Genomic DNA, 17,953 nt, shown 5'->3' with positions numbered 1-17,953 from the left:
TGACTTGAGCAAGAAAACCACACAAAATCGACTATAATCGTCGATCATAGTCATAAAGTATTTGTTGCCGCTCGGTGTAGGGTTCTCCATCGGCCCACAAAGATCGGTGTGGACGATGTCGAGTGGCTGCTTAGATTTTCTTTCGGTAACTTGCGGAAAAGGACTACGGGCTAGCTTCCCCTTAAGGCAGCACTCGCAGATAATCCGTTCGCCGCAATCCTTGATGTCCAAACCATCCGCCAACCCTTTTGATTTAATAACATTCATGGCATCCATATCACGGTGGCCGACTCTCCGGTGCCAAGTATGTTGACACTGCGCGGTGTGATTTCCGGTTGCTACCATACTCGCCTCAGCCATCTTCAGGACGTATTGATTGCCGCGCGTTTCACCAACGGCCACGACAACACCAGACACAGACTGAACTTCGCAGTGGTCCTCCTTGAAAATGACGTCGAATCCCTTTAGCGCAAGCTTGCGAACCGAAATCAACCCGCCCTCCAAGGCAGGAACATACAGGACGTAATCTAACGTAATCGCCATACGTTTGCCTTCTGCGTCCACGCCAAACAGAACTCCGCTTCCGCAACCCGCCGATTTTGTCGTTGTGCCATCCGCCAATGTCACCTGAATCACCACATCCTTCTTGAATTCGGTGAAAAATCCACGGTCGTTTGTCATGTGGCACGTACAGCCACTGTCCACTACCCAAGCACCACGAATCGTATCGCCGGCTGCAAAGCAAACCGCTCCACAAACAGCACTATTCTTCGTTTTCGGTTGCTTCGCAAATTGTTCCGTTTCCGCCTGCTTCGCTTGCTGCTCCGGGGTCGCTTTTTTTGATTCTTTCGAACTCTCGTTCCTGCTTGCTTCTCGAAATTTGCGGCAGTTGCGACGAAAATGTCCCGGTTGATGACAGAAAAAACACTTCTTTTCAGTCTTTGCTCGGACGTCCGTGCGCAGCGCTGTCTCGTCCCTCGAATAACTCTTCTGCAGACCTCCACGCTTCTGGCATTCATCCCGGAGCCGTGCCACTACTAGCTCCATCGTTAGGTCCTCCTGAGGACGATTTTCCAGCGAGGTCACGAAGCTGCTGAATGACGGTGGCAAACTACGCAGCAACATGACTATTCGCAGCAACTCGCTCAACTCGATGCCGGCATTATCAAGCCGTTCGTAAAGACTGTCTATCTGATCGAGATGCTTTTCAACGTCGCCCCTTTCTGCCAAATTCAACGCACACAACTGCTGAAGCAGCATCGCCTGATTCCCGATCGACGCTTTTTCGTGATAGACTTGGAGATTTCGCCACATCTCTTGCGCCGTCGTCGCCTTCTTCACGAACCGCAGCTGGCTGTCCTCCACAAAGAGAGCAATCGTCGTACGTGCGTTTCGGTCGTCCTTAACCCATTGCGCCAGTCCATCCTCGTCGGTCTCGTCCGGCTTCGGCTGGTCAACAGCGTCCCAAACTTCTTCCCGTTCAAGTAGCGTTTTCATCCGGTACTTCCAGGATACGTAGTTCGTGTTGTTAAGTTTGGCGAACGATACTTTCAAACTTTCCGCCATGTTTTCTTCTCACTTTCTTCGCACCACTCGGGGTCGTCGGAAATTTTTCCGGAACACAGTTTTCTCACTAAAGTCCACTTTTTCACAAATTCCACCACTGGGTCCGATAACCTGATGGACTTATCCACCCGCAGAGTCCGTGGGATCACGTGGAAAATGGAAAAAGCCACCAGAAAACCAATCAACGCGAAATTCACAGAGAGAAGTATTTATTTGCGTCTTCGTTTGAATTCAGTACAACGTAGTAATAAAAAGTAAACAAAAGAACTTGTGCCGTTATAATAATTAATGAACTCCAGTGTTGGCAGATCGGTCGGTGAGTCCGCCAGCCGAATAGGGTAGTCCTTTCACTCCAACATAATGAACCATTACATTTGCGTTGCGTAATGAACCATTACAGCACTGTTTTCAGTTTTGATCAAATTGTTGATGGTTTCTGGACGCAGTTTTGAAAAAAATGTGACAACTGCACAGTATAACCTGCAATGATCAGATTTTCTTAAACATGACTATGAACATCGGTGTGCAGTTTGGTGAACAATTTTTGATAAAAACTATCCTGAAGTGGTAGTTTATGAAATTGCAAAAAACGTTGTACGAAACGCGGTGCAGAACTCGATTTTTACAGCACTCGTCGTAATTATCCAACTCGGCAAGCCTCGTTGGATAAATGTACGACTCGTGCTGTAAAAATCTTCATTCTGCACCTTGTTGCGTAAACTACTATATAATTTAGACAGCATCTGCTGTCAAATATATTACAGTATTTACTGTAAAATCGAGAAACCACCGCACACTCAATCCTGAATTGCCTGTCCGGTACTTTTTGACGAAAATAGAACAGCAGAACTTTTTCGGTAGCTTCGGTAATCGATTTTACTGAGGCTCAGTACACCAACTGTCAAAAACGGGTGCAAAAGGTAAACAATCCGTTATAGCTGTATTCAGCTGTTTTATTTTCGTCAAAAATTTACCGAACACGGTACACAAAATTAAGGAAAATATTTTTTTTAAATAGGTTTTTGGGCAAATCTTAAGCACACAAATGGTGCAATCTCATAATTTAAGCGAAATACATCTATTAAAATGCCTTTTGGTAACATTTCAGTCGAAAAAGTGCTCAATTGCCACTACCGCAACATTAGGTACTACCACAACGAAGGGAACAATTACCCTAGTTAAACCTGGTTTAACGCTTAAGCCCGGGTGAAGAAATTGCCCCTTAGTGTATGGGAATGCCATTGAAGGTTTGTAATATGCTCCGAGGCTTTCGAAATCCAACAGGGCGCGTCCCCGGGTTGCGGATAGGGGGAAAAGGGAGATTTTTCGCATTTGTATTGGGTTTCTCATTAATGTTTAGACTACTGTGTTAATTTGAGAATCCACTGAATCATCATTTCCCAGCGAAATTTCACACTAATCAAACTTATTTTGTTTACCTGTTGTGCATCCGACGCCCCTGTCATGAACTCAACCGAACTTGTGTATGCCAGCCGCTGCGAAGTCGTGTGCGAAATTCGACTGTGATGATAATGAATTTCGGCCGAGTCTAAATGGGTGCAAATGTCGCAACTGTAGTCAGCCAATGTGATATTATCTCCTATGGTGTTGTAGTGCGAATGAATGATCTCATTCTATGGGAATTCGAACCTTGTAATGTATTGTTTATTAACTCCAATTTTCTAAGCTTGGCAAGGTTTTGAAGACATACATGTGATGAGAGAATTGCCTAATAGGAAAGTCACATCAGCAAAGCTTTTACATGTGCAAATGCTATCCATGGGGTCATGTCTAGCATTTAATACCCGAGCAGGGAATGAGAACAAACCTATAACAAATTGATAACTCATTTTGTTATTGATAACAAAATGAAATCAAAACAAGTTTTCGTTCCAAATTGTTTTTATTTAATATCAAATTGAGATATCATTTTGTTATCATTTCAAAAACTCAATGATAACAAAATTTGATTTCAAAAATCCAAAATAGGTATAATAAGCCTTATTAACAATCATTATAGGTGTTCACAAAACGTTTGTTAAATCTACCTGAGTATTGTACTTACATGTTGACACAAAATTTATCTGATTCTGGGTAATGGTCATGCTATTGATTTATATTGGCTTGTACTTTAATAAATCTTTTTAGTGTGACTGGTTATTTTTGGAAGGGTTGTTCTCTTCGTTATGAGGGGTTTTCATTGCCCAAATTGTCTAAAACTTGGTCGTATAGCTCAGCTTGGTTGGGAAAGATTTGAGATCAACGTTGAATTCAACAGGTTTCAAGCCTTCCATGACGAAAAGAACAAAACTGCCCAGAATACAAAAGTTCCCCTATAAGTTATTCAAAACAGTTTCAATCTAAACATATTGCCATATATTTTGAAATTTGAACTATTCGCACTTTCGTAAAAAATAACGAGAGTTCCACACTTCCACAGTACTACAGGTATTCTTAGATATAACATACCCTCGATATAGCGAATCCGATATAACGTACATTTTGCTTCGATATAACGTACAACATTGAAATTTTTTATTTTTTCCCAGGAATAATCCTCTGACAAACTACGAAATCACTCAAATCAATGTTTTGTTGCAGCATTAGCCTTTTTACCCAAAATTAGCGCAGTTTGGGGAAAACATTGGTGTAGCAAAATGTACGTTATATCGGAGCACAAAAAACGAAATGAGTTTTTCATGAAAACTTATGTTTTCATTATTAGTTTTGTGAATTTCACCGAAATCATTAATTGGGGTTAATTTCACGTCGAAAACATCAATACTAGCATAAAAAATATTAAATTTTTCTCTGCTTCGATATAACGTACACTTCGATATAACGTACAAAGAGAATTATTTTTTGTACGTTATATCGAAGAGTATCTGTATAAATTTTCTCACATTTTAGGTCGTTTGGTATAAAGTCATTTGGTAGGGGTAGGCGGGGCAATATGGACACCCTAAGGTTTTTGCCAACTTTACCTGGCAAGATGTCATAAAAGTTTAGTTTTTTGATACATGTATCCTTATAAAGTCTATTTAGCATCTATTGCATAAGAATGATCACGAAGAAAAAATATTTATCCACTTCAAAAAATGTTTTGAAAAATGTTAGTTTTTCATGACCGTCTTCAAGCATACGGGGCAGAATGGACACCCCCATGGGGCAATATGGACACCATGAGACTTTTACGAATTTCGTACATTATTTACACCTATAAAGTCATTTCATTACAAAACAACTATTATGGATGAATGATACGCCGAAGTAAAAGTTCATTTTTGTTCAGTTAATTAAAATTCAGGCTGTTTTGGATAAAGCTTCGTTTTTATCGGCATGTTCAGCTGTGCCTAGAAAAACTATTTTCCACTGCTGTCGTTTTTTGACCAATTTGGTTCACCCTATGTCTACTATAGTGAACATTTACCCGAAAATATACTGAAATCGAAGAATTGGGTTGATTTGTGATTTAGGTTATATTTTTCCCTTGCCGCTTCTTTCAAAAAGGTGAGTGTCCATTTTGCCCCGGCAGCAGAAGATATTTCCAAACTTGATTTTTGATATAATAAAGAAGAAAATATAAACATGTTAAGCATGAAGATACAGCAAAACTACTTGCATGTGTTCTAGAAATATCAGGTTTTAATCGACCTGCAATAAATTAATCACTAAATCTTATTTTAGATGGTGTAAAAATTATAATTTCCATGCACAAAAAATGGAGGACGCAACTTTTTCGTGTAAAATCAAGTATAATTTTAATTTCGAATGTTTCTTTCCTGAAACTACGTTTTAGACAAATGGACTATATTCTCTATTCATTAAAAGTTCAAAAAAGTTCGCATATTTAAAAATATTGAGGGTGTCCATTCTGCCCCGGGTGTCCATATTGCCCCGCCTACCCCTATCTCCAAAAATAAAATTATGTTTATTTCGAATAGATTATTTTTTAGGTAGTGGTGAACGTTTATAGTTAATTTCCGATACAGTCCTTAACCCACACTGTTTGCACCACTCCATTGCAGAAATGGAGATTTGATCATATCACCATACAAAAATCCAGCACACTACTTTCAATCTAGTACTTCACTGATTGCGTCCTGTTAGTTGAATCATGGTATAGCTATGCTGCATATCTATGAGGATATCATATCCGATTTCCATACAATTTTTCTTCGTGTAGGCTCCAAGTTAAAAATGACTGTTTATGAAATGTTAATGTTACAATCGATAATACTACGCCATTAATAGGGTTCATATTCTGATGATATCGTATCAAGCAAAACAAGTTTTTAATCACGAGTTTCTTCTAAATTTAAAATAAATTCTCATTTAAATTTTTACTTATTTATGTAAATTAATGTCCAATAAAATATCAAAATGAATACTAAATTTGTAAATTTTTAGTTATTACCCTATAGATATGATAACTCTCTGAGAACTGCATATGATATCAAGTCGTAAAATGTGGATAACGAAATGAGATATCAATTTGTTATCAATGAGAACTCATTCTGTTTTCAATTAGATATTCCAGTACATTATTTTGTTTTCATTTTTGTTATGTTAACACTTAAGTCATACAAAATGAAAACTCACTTTGTTATCAAAATTCGTGATATCTAAATAACTCAATTTGTTTTCAATTAGTTCTCATTCCCTGCTCGGGTATATATGGCAATGACTGGTTCTTACCTAGCAGGGGTACTAAAAGACCACGCTGACAACGCGGACAATTCGATTAAAGGCTTAATTGGGGATAATATATTTTCCAGAACTGAAGGGACATTTTTTCCGGGATGACTGGCGAGTCGGAGAGGGTAGAAGTTTCCGTTTGTTAGAATTGACAAAACAAACAATCGGGCGCTTTTTCTTTCTTTGACTTGCTTGGTATTTTGTGGATTATTGTTTTTTGGTTTTGGAAGCTATGCGATTCACTATTGAGCCTTAAAATTATTTTGCATCTGAATAGCATTGATATTGTCAAGTCTGTACCAACACCCTAATCCCACACCAAAATATCCTTTTCTTACCCCATGGCGTTTATGTGGTCAGCAAAGACTACCCCTCCTTATCATCGGCTTTGGACTGACTTGCGCTCTCATTGCCCCACCAAATGCTGCAAAATGAAAATGAAATGAAATCTTTTTAGTCTCGAATGCATATTTTTCGATATTGGAATGAAATAGAGATTACATTTTGTTTGTTATGCATGCGATTTAATATGCGGTTCGGAGCTGTTCTAAAAAAATGTAATTTAAGTTGTCCAAGATGCTAATAATATTCAAAACAATGAATGTAGTGTAGTTTTTCATTACTTTATTTATTTTTGATCATCACATTTATAATGAACAAAAATATCAAAATTCTCACAGATGGACTTTTAGCCTAGCATTCAACATTGTGTTTAACACTTTGCTTTCCGAATATATGTAGCACGGTTCTCCATTAACCCTTACGTGGCCGGCAGGGTACCCGGGTACCCAGCACCCATTTAAAATACACGGTGTAGAAAAAAGCAAAAAATTTGCCGGCCACATAACGCTTAAAATAATACGGCAAATCTCGTATGTCCTCCGGGAAAAACACAATTGCGGATTATCCTCCTGAAATCTTCATCAAATTGCTGCCGGCTATGGAGATACTGTAATAAACACACAAATAGAAGTTTCTAATCTCTTGAAATTTATGAGCAACTTACCTTAAATCTTTTTAGTGCACTGAATTTGATCAAAACTTTTAAGAAAAACAGAAAAGTGACAGAAATCCACAACTGCGCAATAAGGCATTTTATGAGACGTTTCAAATCAGCTGTTTTTTGAATGTTTACCAGCTTTGAAGCCCACCCGGTGGGCCCATTTATTTACATTTTCGTTAGCATAACATGTGATACGGACCCATCCAATAAACGGGGTTCATTTATCTGCAAAAATGCGTCAATCCGCCCACTATAATTAATATCCGTAGACCGTGAGAATGTTTTTTCATCTGCTAGTGACATCATACAGCTCGGGGGATTGATACATGCCGCATTAGAAACCGAAACATCTCTGCCAGCAAAAATCTGATTGGCGCTCACCACATGTTATGCTACTTTTTGCGAAAACAAAAACATCAAATGTAAACAATAACATTGAGCGGCCCACCGGTAGAACGTCTCGTAAAATAGCCTTTTCATTTGACGTCTTAAATCAGCTGATTCTGGAGCTCGATTTGAATAGGTCGTATGTGCTTTCGTCGATATAAAATTCGATCAGTTTATTTTAGCAATAGTAAAAATATGGATGATATTTCAGTGGCTTTTAATGATAAAACCGAAAGCCTGTTTTGTAAGGAATCGCTTGTATGTATTAATTTTGTTAAATTTCAACAGTTTCCGCCATACGAAGTGAATCCAACTGATCGAATTTTATATCGATGAAAGTACATACGACCTATTCAAATCGAGCTCCAGGATGGTTCAGGCGTTTGACAGTTCTTCTATGAAGATAACACGTTCTTGTTAGGGTGCTATTAATACACTCTTTGCCCAGACGCCAAATAAATATTTGACCACTTTTGACAGATAAATTTTGGCAGGTTGTTTGGCTCTGTTTGTCCCTATTCGTTTTTCGAGAGTGACAAATATTTTTGTTTGCCATGTACACCTTGGTCAAAATTTAACTGTCAAAAATGGTCAAATATTTGGCATTGGTCAAAGAGTGTCATACTAGCTTTAGCAGCTGTTGTTCAAGCTTTGTAAACAAATGCATGCACGGATCTGTCACATGAAAAGGCCTATTAATTTTCTCCGGCCAACAATGGCTGCTGCTTTGCAATGAAACTTGTTGGAAATATTCTTCATGCACCCTCGTCGGAGGTACAGTCTGTTTATAACATATACACAGAGAAATATTTCTACTCAGTGGCTGAGTTGGTCTTACTCAGAAATCGAAAAATCCTTTGTTTTCTTACTCAGTTTCCGATAAAAGTGGGACAACCTACAGAGTGTATATATAAAGACACGCAAAGACAACTTCTTTTGAGTGTTGTTCTTCTTCTTCGCCCGACTTTGTTTTCACAATTTTGCTGGCGTGCTCGATAGGTAGCCGATTTGACAGTTCGATAGGTAGATTTGGTTTCACTCTTTGCGGGACTGTGTTATAAACAGACTGTAGGACAACCCATTGCCAATGGGTTGTCCCACTTTTAGCCTTACTCAGAAATCGAAAAATCCTTTGTTTTCTTACTCATGTCGTTTTTGTTTTTGCGGTGGAGCTACACCCAGCGGAGTCATGGTCACGATTTTTTCACTCAGCGAAAAAAACTGACGAAGTTCATAATAATACCTTATGTTTTTTTGCTATAGGTGAATTCGGATGACTCCCAATTGTAGAGGCGCTAAGTGAGATAAGGTGAAAATCGTTTGTTTACATCAAAAATTCAATTTTTCGTTTTCAAAATTAACTCATATTTTGCCTTGGTGGTTGCTATTTTCCATTGGTAATGGCTTCTATTATCATCAATCTCGACGCCCACGGCGACAGACACCGGATTGGCCAGCTAACAAAAAATCCGGAAGATTGCCCGCCGGAGGCATAGCAAGAGCTCCTCAAATTAATCACATAAGTTGTTCGTAAGTACCTACCGGATCTAAGCGCATCTGAAAGAGAATTAAATTTTCTTTTCAAAAAGTCCTCGTTTGTTTCTCTACGATGCGGAATTCGATATGAAAAAGTGAAAAAAGTGCACTTTGCCTATGATACGCCATGTGAAATTTTGGAGGAGCCCCGTTTTTCATAAGGTTCTCATTCCTGCCACCAGATGCGGAAGGATCGTTAGCTTCCGTTGCATTTACCTATAGGCTAATCCAGATTACCCCCAATTGTAGAGGCGCTTGGTGAGATGAGGAGAAAATCGTTTGTTTACATAAAAAGGTCAATTTTTTGTCGTCAAATTTTACTCATTCTTGGCTCTAGAAGTTGCTATTTTCCATTTGCAATGGCTTCCATTATCATCATTCTTGATGCCCATGCCGACAGATACCGGATTGGCCAGCTAACAAAAAATCCGGAAGATCGCCCGCCGGAGGCATAGCAAGAGCTCTTCAAATTAATCACATAAATTGTTCGTAAGTACCTACCGGATCTAGGCGCATCTGAAAGAGAATTAAATTTTCTTTCCAAAAAGTGCTCGTTTGTTTCTCTACGATGCGGAATTCGATATGAAAAAGTGAAAAAAGTGCAGTTTGCCTATGCTGCGCCATGTTAAATTTTGGCGGAGCCCCGTTTTTCATAGGGTTCTCATTCCTGCCACCAGATGCGGAGGGATCGTTAGCTTCCGTTGGATTTACCTATAAGTAAAAATTATGGATGTCATAAGAAAACCTTATGAAAATTGATCGTGCTTGTTATGACAAATTTCATAAGATAGACTTATGAAAAGAGCAAAAAAAATCTAAAAATGAAGCAGACTGGATTCGATCCATGAACGTCGGGATCACTCCCGGTCAACCATTTCTTTAAAAATCTTTACATTTCTTTATAACGATCTTTAAAGACGTACATATCAAAAATCGATAGCGATCGTCATCGTTTCTTAAAGAAATTTAAATAAAAACAAAGTCACTTCGTTATCGATTGATAAAGATTTTTGAAGATACATCGATTTGAAAATAGTGGGTTCTGCTTTATCGATACGTCATCGTCACAAAAAAAACTAGAAATAACAGCCACTTTACCGCCACCCCACCCTTGCTGTTCATGTTTATTTTTTTGCAATCATTTCCTAAATTGGGAATTGAACTTACATTTTTAGAAACATAGACATTTTATGTTGATACTTACTTACTGAGTCACACGCAATTATAATAATCATGAGTGACAAAATGTATTCAAATATGTATCCAACAAATATCATCTAGTCTTCAGTCTAGCCTTTAGCAGTTTTCAAAATCACAACCGAATTGTTTGCAATCTCTCCTGCATTGACGAATTGCAGCAATATTGAGAAACCATAATTTAGCAAGTAAAACACGGTCCACATAACATCTCACAAGGTTCCCGTCGCAGGAGTGAGTTTTACTGGTTTTACTTGACGGCGGAAATCACGCAACTGGGGGTGTTGGTGGCTTCATACGGCCAACGAAATATCTAAAATACCTACCAATTGCATGAGTTTCTGCTTATGTTGGTATCCTGAGGAGCAATCCTGCGAGCTACGGCGTAATCCGGACCTTGGCATCATTTTTGCGGTCGGAGAAATCCAAGGAGAAACCGTCTCGGTTTAATAAGGATTTCATTTTTTTTTCTAATTCAAGACAAAACCAAAACATTGCTCCTGTCATATGAGATATCAGAACATCTTTACTCAGCTTCACCTAACGACACCGAAAATAACGATAAAGGAGTATCGTGACTAATCTTTGCGCTTCGATATCAATAGGCAAAGTTACGTTGATATCGAAAATTGAATATTTTCCGATAAATGCTCATGAAGAAATCCAAAGTTTCAACGACAACATGGATTTTAACGAAATTAAGTTACTTTTCGGTAAAGATTTATATCTTATCACCGATAAAGGACATATTTCAAGTTTGGTTATCGATCGATGAAGTTGTTTGAATATATGTAACGTAATAATCAGTAAAGAACAGTCTACATTAATATTTATATATTGATAAAGATCTTTAACGTAGTTTGTGAAATGGTTGACCGGGAAGCCATTGCAAATGGAAAATAGCAACTTCTAGAGCCAAGAATGAGTAAAATTTGACGACAAAAAATTGACCTTTTTATGTAAACAAACGATTTTCTCCTCATCTCACCAAGCGCCTCTACAATTGGGGGTAATCTGGATTAGCCTATAAGTCAATGTTATAGTCAAAAATAAGTTCTTTTATGAACACAATAAGTTTATGTTATGAAATTAATTACAGCGTATCTAATGTTTAACATAAATTAATCTTTATGAAGAATATCATTAAATTTCTTTTCGTGCTTAGATCCGGTAGGTAAATACTTACGAGCAATTTATGTGATTAACCCTTAAAGGATGTGGACAACTTTTTTGCATAGTTATACTTATAGCTTTTGACCCAGTGGGTGGATTTCCAAAACCAAAATGTTTTTATCAAGGGGATTAGTTGTGCTATCATATGCATATATGGAGATTGTGTTATGCTAGAACATTTTGGAGATATAGCTGCAAATGTAGTGTACACCACTTGTTATTCGATCGATTTCGGTTAATATTTCTATGCAAATGTGATATATTTTAGTGAAAATTGCCCAAAACTCCTTGTTAGGGTTGTACCTGTTAGATAGAAATGAGTTATGTCATTTTACAGCTGTAACATAGATCTCCAGGTTATCCAAAACGTCCAGAAGTTTTGAACTCTGTCTACTAATTACAAATAGTTATGTTTACTTTTTAAATCACTTGAACTTGAAGAATTACATTCAAATATACATTTTAAAAAGAGAAATGATGGTATTCATGACCTGGTGATGTTCTAGGCAACTTAAAAAATCTCTGAAGTTGTGATTGTAAGGCCTTTACCTGTAATAGTATATCAAACTAATGTATGCATGTCAGAACTGATTCCATTAGATCCATACATGTAAATTAGAGTATGATAGACTAACTGCACATCAATGGCGATACCTTGGGCCATCCAAATCATTCTGGAGTTAAGGCCTTTATATCTACACCCGTAATAACGCATCGGATGCATTTCAAACTTAGTATAGTGTGTTTTGGTAGTCATAGAAGATCAGTTGAATCACATGATACTTGTATACACATCATACAGGCATCCTGGATCATCCGAACTATTCTGAAGTTGAGAAATATGGTTTGAATTTGAAATGGTATACCAACAGAAGTGCACAAACATCAGATTTTGCCCATTTGATTCATACACATAGTGCAAGCCATGGGAGGGAAGTTTCCAGATCATCAGGGATATCTGAGGTCACCTTTCAGTATTATGTGGTTAAGGCCTTCAAATCTACACTCGTAACAAAGCATCCTGCACGTTCAAAACTTGGTGTAGTGTGTTTTAGTAGACATAGATGATGAGTTCAACAATATATCATATAACCTAAAGCTGATCTAGATCATCCAAACCATTCTGAAGGTAAGATATACGGTTTTCATTTGTAATGACATATCAATACAATCGCACTAATAAAAGCATTTATCTCATTTGATTCAAACATATAATACAAGTCTTCTTCTTCTTGGCGTAACGTCCTCATTGGGACAAAGCCTGCTTCTCAGCATAGTGTTCTATGAGCACTTCCACAGTTATTAACTGAGAGCTTCCAATGACCATTTTGCATGCGTATATCGTGTGGCAAGCTCGAAGATACTCTATGCCCAAGGAAGTCAAGGAAATTTCCTTTACGAAAAGATCCTGGACCGACCGGGAATCGAACCCGTCACCCTCAGCATGGTCATGCTGAATACCCGTGCGTTTACCGCCTCGGCTATATGGGCCCTATAATACAAGTCGTTGGAGACAAATTCCCAGTACATCAGCAATATCTGAAGCATATTTTTGTTCGTGAGAACTTTCTTCAGGGAGGAGATGCTTATCCCCTAACGCGGGTTTCACGCAAATATCTCTGCTTGCGGGTCTGCGCAAACCCTTTTTGGCCCATCATAGAGGAGAATAACTGATCATTAACAACAGTACATCTCGCTTTTCAGATTATGCCAGTGGTATAGGCAGATACCTTGCTATAGCATTGTATACAATACAGTCTAAGATAGTTTAGACATGATGTGCAAGATTTTTTTAATTGTTTCTAATCTTAAGTTACAACATTTACAAAAAAAAACTATGTAAACCATATGTCACATGTTCAGCATAGTTTGGATGATTCGGGAAGCTTCTAAAATGTACATTCAAGTATCACGTGAATAAACTGATTTTCTATGACTTCCAAAACGCGTTATAGTGAGTTTGACGTGTAGCCGATGCCTTCAGAATGGTTTGAATGATCTAGAACAGCTTTAGGTTATATGATATATTGTTGAACTCATCATCTATGTCTACTAAAACACACTATACCAAGTTTTGAACGTGCAGGATGCTTTGTTACGAGTGTAGATTTGAAGGCCTTAACCACATAATACTGAAAGGTGACCTCAGATATCCCTGATGATCTGGAAACTTCCCTCCCATGGCTTGCACTATGTGTATGATTCAAATGGGCAAAATCTGATGTTTGTGCACTTCTGTTGGTATACCATTTCAAATTCAAACCATATTTCTCAACCTCAGAATAGTTCGGACGATCCAGGATGCCTCTATGATGTGTACACAAGTATCATATGATTAAACTGATCTTCTATGACTACCAAAACACACTATACTAAGTTTGAAATGCATCCGATGCGTTATTACGGGTGTAGATATAAAGGCTTTAACTCCAGAATGATTTGAATGGCCTAAGGTATCGCCATTGATGTGCAGTTAGTCTATCATACTCTAATTTACATGTATGGATCTAATGGAATCAGTTCTGACATGCATACATTAGTTTGATATACTATTACAGGTAAAGGCCTTACAATCACAACTTCAGAGATTTTTTAAGTTGCCTAGAACATCACCAGGTCATGACTACCATCATTTCTTGTTTTAAAATGTATATTTGAATGTTATTCTTCAAGTTCAAGTGATTTAAACAGTAAACATAACTATTTGTATTCAGTAGACAGAGTTCAAAACTTCTGGACGTTTTGGATAACCTGGAGGTCTATGTTACAGCTGTAAAATGACATAACTCATTTCTATCTAACAGGTACAACCCAAACAAGGAGTTTTGGGCAATTTTCACTAAAATATATCACATTTGCATAGAAATATTACCCGAAATCAATCGAAAAACAAGTGATGTACACTACATTTGCAGCTATATCTCCAAAATGTTCTAGCATAACACAATCTCCATATATGCATATGATAGCACAACTAATCCCCTTGATAAAAACATTTTGGTTTTGAAAATCCACCCACCGGGTCAAAAGCTATAAGTATAACTATGCAAAAAAGTTGTCCACATCTTTTAAGGGTTAATTCAGCTCTACTAGGGTATTTTCTCAGAGTTCTACCCGGAACTTCCGCAATTATCGCCATCCTGAAAATCTAATGTCATAAAACAACACGTCTTCCTTTGTTTTTTGCAGAGAGTGAAGGCTATTCTCAACATTTATCCGGAAGGCCACAAACGCGGAGCCATGATCCCTTTGCTGGATCTGGCACAACGACAGCACGGTTGGTTGCCGATCTCAGCTATGCATAAGGTGGCGGAAGTTCTTGGTCTCCCTAATATGCGAGTGTACGAAGTAGCAACATTCTACACCATGTTTATGCGAAAACCTACCGGTACTTACCACATACAAGTATGCACTACCACTCCATGCTGGTTGCGTGGATCCGATGAAGTAATGAACGCTTGCAAAGTAAGTACAATTTACTGTTTTTATACATAATATATTTTATGCAATTCAGTGTCATAAGCCTACTTTTTCTTAAGGTACATTGGGCAAATGGGACCTAAAAAGTGTTAATTTGGTTTTGTCATGCAAATAATTTCAGAACACACATTCTTTAATAATTCCAATTAATCCAAAATACATTGTTGGTTTATTTCTACTTATAAGAGCATCGCCACGGGCGTCCCTATCTGGGTCCCTATCCCTATTTCCGGGCCCTGAATAGGGACCCATGTTCACACCGGTGGTATCTAAACGGGAATGAAAAATAAGGACGCGGCATGGGATTAGCGATGGGTTTCCACATTTGGGGACCCACTCAAATCTTGCACTGAGTTGCTATTCCGATGGTTTGTGTGACGTCACTTTCTTTATTTACATTTTGCGGTGAAGTGAGCTGAGCAGTGGTGTGGAAAATGAACAGAAGTGGATAAATAAGGCAAGAGGTGAATATTGACGTAAGGTAACGAACCACTTGGGCAGCGGCCGGTATTTTGGGCACTCTTCGCTATAACTAGTCAATTCCAAACCAATTGACTTGAAATTTTGTACACGGCTAGATAATATACGTATCTCATCGCGTTCCAAAAACTGTGAATTGAAACTGAGCCGAAATCCAAATTTTCACGAATTTTGGTGCCCGGGATCTTATTTAAAAATCAATTTGAAGTTTGTATGGGAGCGATTTGTCAAATCACCCATCGTCGCATTTTGTACTGGGTGGAGCTGTCAAACAGTTACTCAGCTGTCAAAAGGTGATTTCAAAAAATCTCTTTGAAATTGATTTTAGGTACCAAAATAAAGTTCTAAATAAAATCATAGTGGCTCAGAAAAAGGTGCTCTTTCGTATAATATCAAAAAATCGTTACATTTTTCTTAATTTAAAAACCCAATTGGCTGAGTTATAGCTGAAAAGTGCCCAAAATAGGACCCCTGCCGAGATGGTTCCACTTCCCTACTTTGTCTTACGTGACTAGATGTTTTCCAGAACCCTATCACAAACAAACAGACGCAGTACCGTGGGGTGCCCTAATTTCGTGCGGGCCCAAACTTCGTTAACTTCTGACATCTGAGAGCATTATTATCTAAATAACAGCGGAATCATCCAAAATTTGCTATAACCTCAAAACTGCATTTGATCTCAATACAATTCACAAAAAAAGAAATGAAAAATTTGATTTATGTCAAAGATTGAAAAATAAATTGCAAATGTATGCAAATAGCAGATGCCATATTCAGAGATACGAGAAAATCAACACTCACGGAAGTTAACAAATATTTCGATCTCTATCAAAGGTAAATATTTCAATTTATGCTTGATTATTTCAATTCAATATGTTTTATTTAAATACGCAATAAAATCACTTAAAAATGGTATTTTCTTATTTTGTTTAAACATTTTTGTTGTTGGCGAAATTAGGAACCCACAATTTGTACGGGTCCCTAATTTCGTGCACTCGTTTTCATAACTTTGTTTTAAAGGTTCATGTGTACACAAATGGCTACAAAGCCATCGTATGATTCGGTTATTAATAATAGTTCTAATTACTATTTTAATTGGTTTAAAATTAGCTAGGGACTGCTCATACACTACGTAGAAAAAAAATAAACAAATTTATAAATGTGGAAATACTAAGTAAGCTCGGGATGATTTTATTTACCCAAACATTGGGAGTAGTAGCTTACAGCCGCTAGTTTCATTCAAGCAAATTATTGCCGTAAGCTTTATTGCCAGAACACAAGTTTGGAAGACGACACTTTACTAGAACTAACCTCCCGAGGAATGTGCCTATTAATGGCACATAATAGAGACGTAAAAAGCTACATTTAAAAAAAAATGAATTAATTCACATTACTGACCATCAGTAAAGTTAGTGAACATTTGATTCAAATAGCAAACAATATATTGTTTTATCAAGATTTCAATAAAAGAGTCAAAATAATATCTTCTTAATCTACAGAAGGATTTTGGAAATCTTAACGTAAACATCCGGGACGAACATGGTAAACAGTAAATATTCACTCATATTTCGTCACAGACAACGATTTTATCTACACTTTATGGTTTCATTGGTATTCTACGAGTATGCTAAGTTTTAAAAATTAACATATTTAAGCGAATTCTACGTCTTTTAGAGTGAGCGAAATTTGGACCCATTTTGAACGAAATTTGGAACCCGTGCACGAAATTTGGCAATTTTAAACAAATCAAAACTAATGCTATATCTATCTTGTATAATGTGAAGATGCCTTATTTATATTTTTCTTGGGAGCTACAGTGCCAGCACTAAATATTATCGAAGAAATTAATCTGATACCGTGTGCGCACCTAACTTTGCGCAGGTCCAAACTTTGCGCATTCTTGTAAAATAATTAAAAAAATAACTAAATGTCAACATTTTCACCAGTTTAATCATTGCACTAGCATTGTGTAAACATAAACATTATTTGACGAAAATTATATTACCATAAAATCTTTGTTTATGTTGAATAATAAATAAAAAATACACAAAACGTCAAAATTTGCCTCGCCTTAACACGGCTGCCAAGAAGTAACTCTACTAAAAATCAACATTTTCCTCGATAAAACTGTGCAATGATGATTAATTTTGCAGTTAATTGACAAAAAAGGTGATATTCTAGTAATATCAATCACAGTTCGTAATATTTTTTTCAATTTAACTAGTAAATAGTGGTGCGCAATGTTTGGAACCAATATTTGCACTGTGTTCTTAATTTTTGCGCACTTTCAGTAAATGCATGATGAACGTGAATACATGACTTATGAACCATTTAAATATTATGTAACAATTGTATTGACAATTTCAGGCCTGCCTCCACCATGTAGCAAATTTTGTATGGAAATTAGTAGAAAATTGTATGAACCGTAGCACT

The 17,953-nt window shown here is 37.4% G+C and overlaps 1 protein-coding gene across 2 annotated transcripts in view; it reads left to right on the top strand.

The window, feature by feature from the left end:
* The window catches only part of LOC109416331 (NADH dehydrogenase [ubiquinone] flavoprotein 2, mitochondrial), a 123,041-nt gene that overhangs the window by 3,876 nt on the left and 101,212 nt on the right, over positions 1 to 17,953 (top strand). For both annotated transcript variants that reach the window (XM_062845850.1, XM_062845851.1), the window contains one exon: positions 14,750 to 15,025. In XM_062845850.1, the coding sequence (XP_062701834.1) occupies positions 14,750 to 15,025 (276 nt within the window). The remainder of the gene's footprint in view (positions 1 to 14,749; positions 15,026 to 17,953) is intronic.

This window comes from Aedes albopictus, chromosome 1 (genome assembly GCF_035046485.1).
Source record: "Aedes albopictus strain Foshan chromosome 1, AalbF5, whole genome shotgun sequence".
NCBI lineage: Eukaryota > Metazoa > Arthropoda > Insecta > Diptera > Culicidae > Aedes > Aedes albopictus.
The sequence above is the reverse complement of the archived record's forward strand: the minus strand, read 5'-3'. Positions and strand labels throughout refer to the sequence as shown.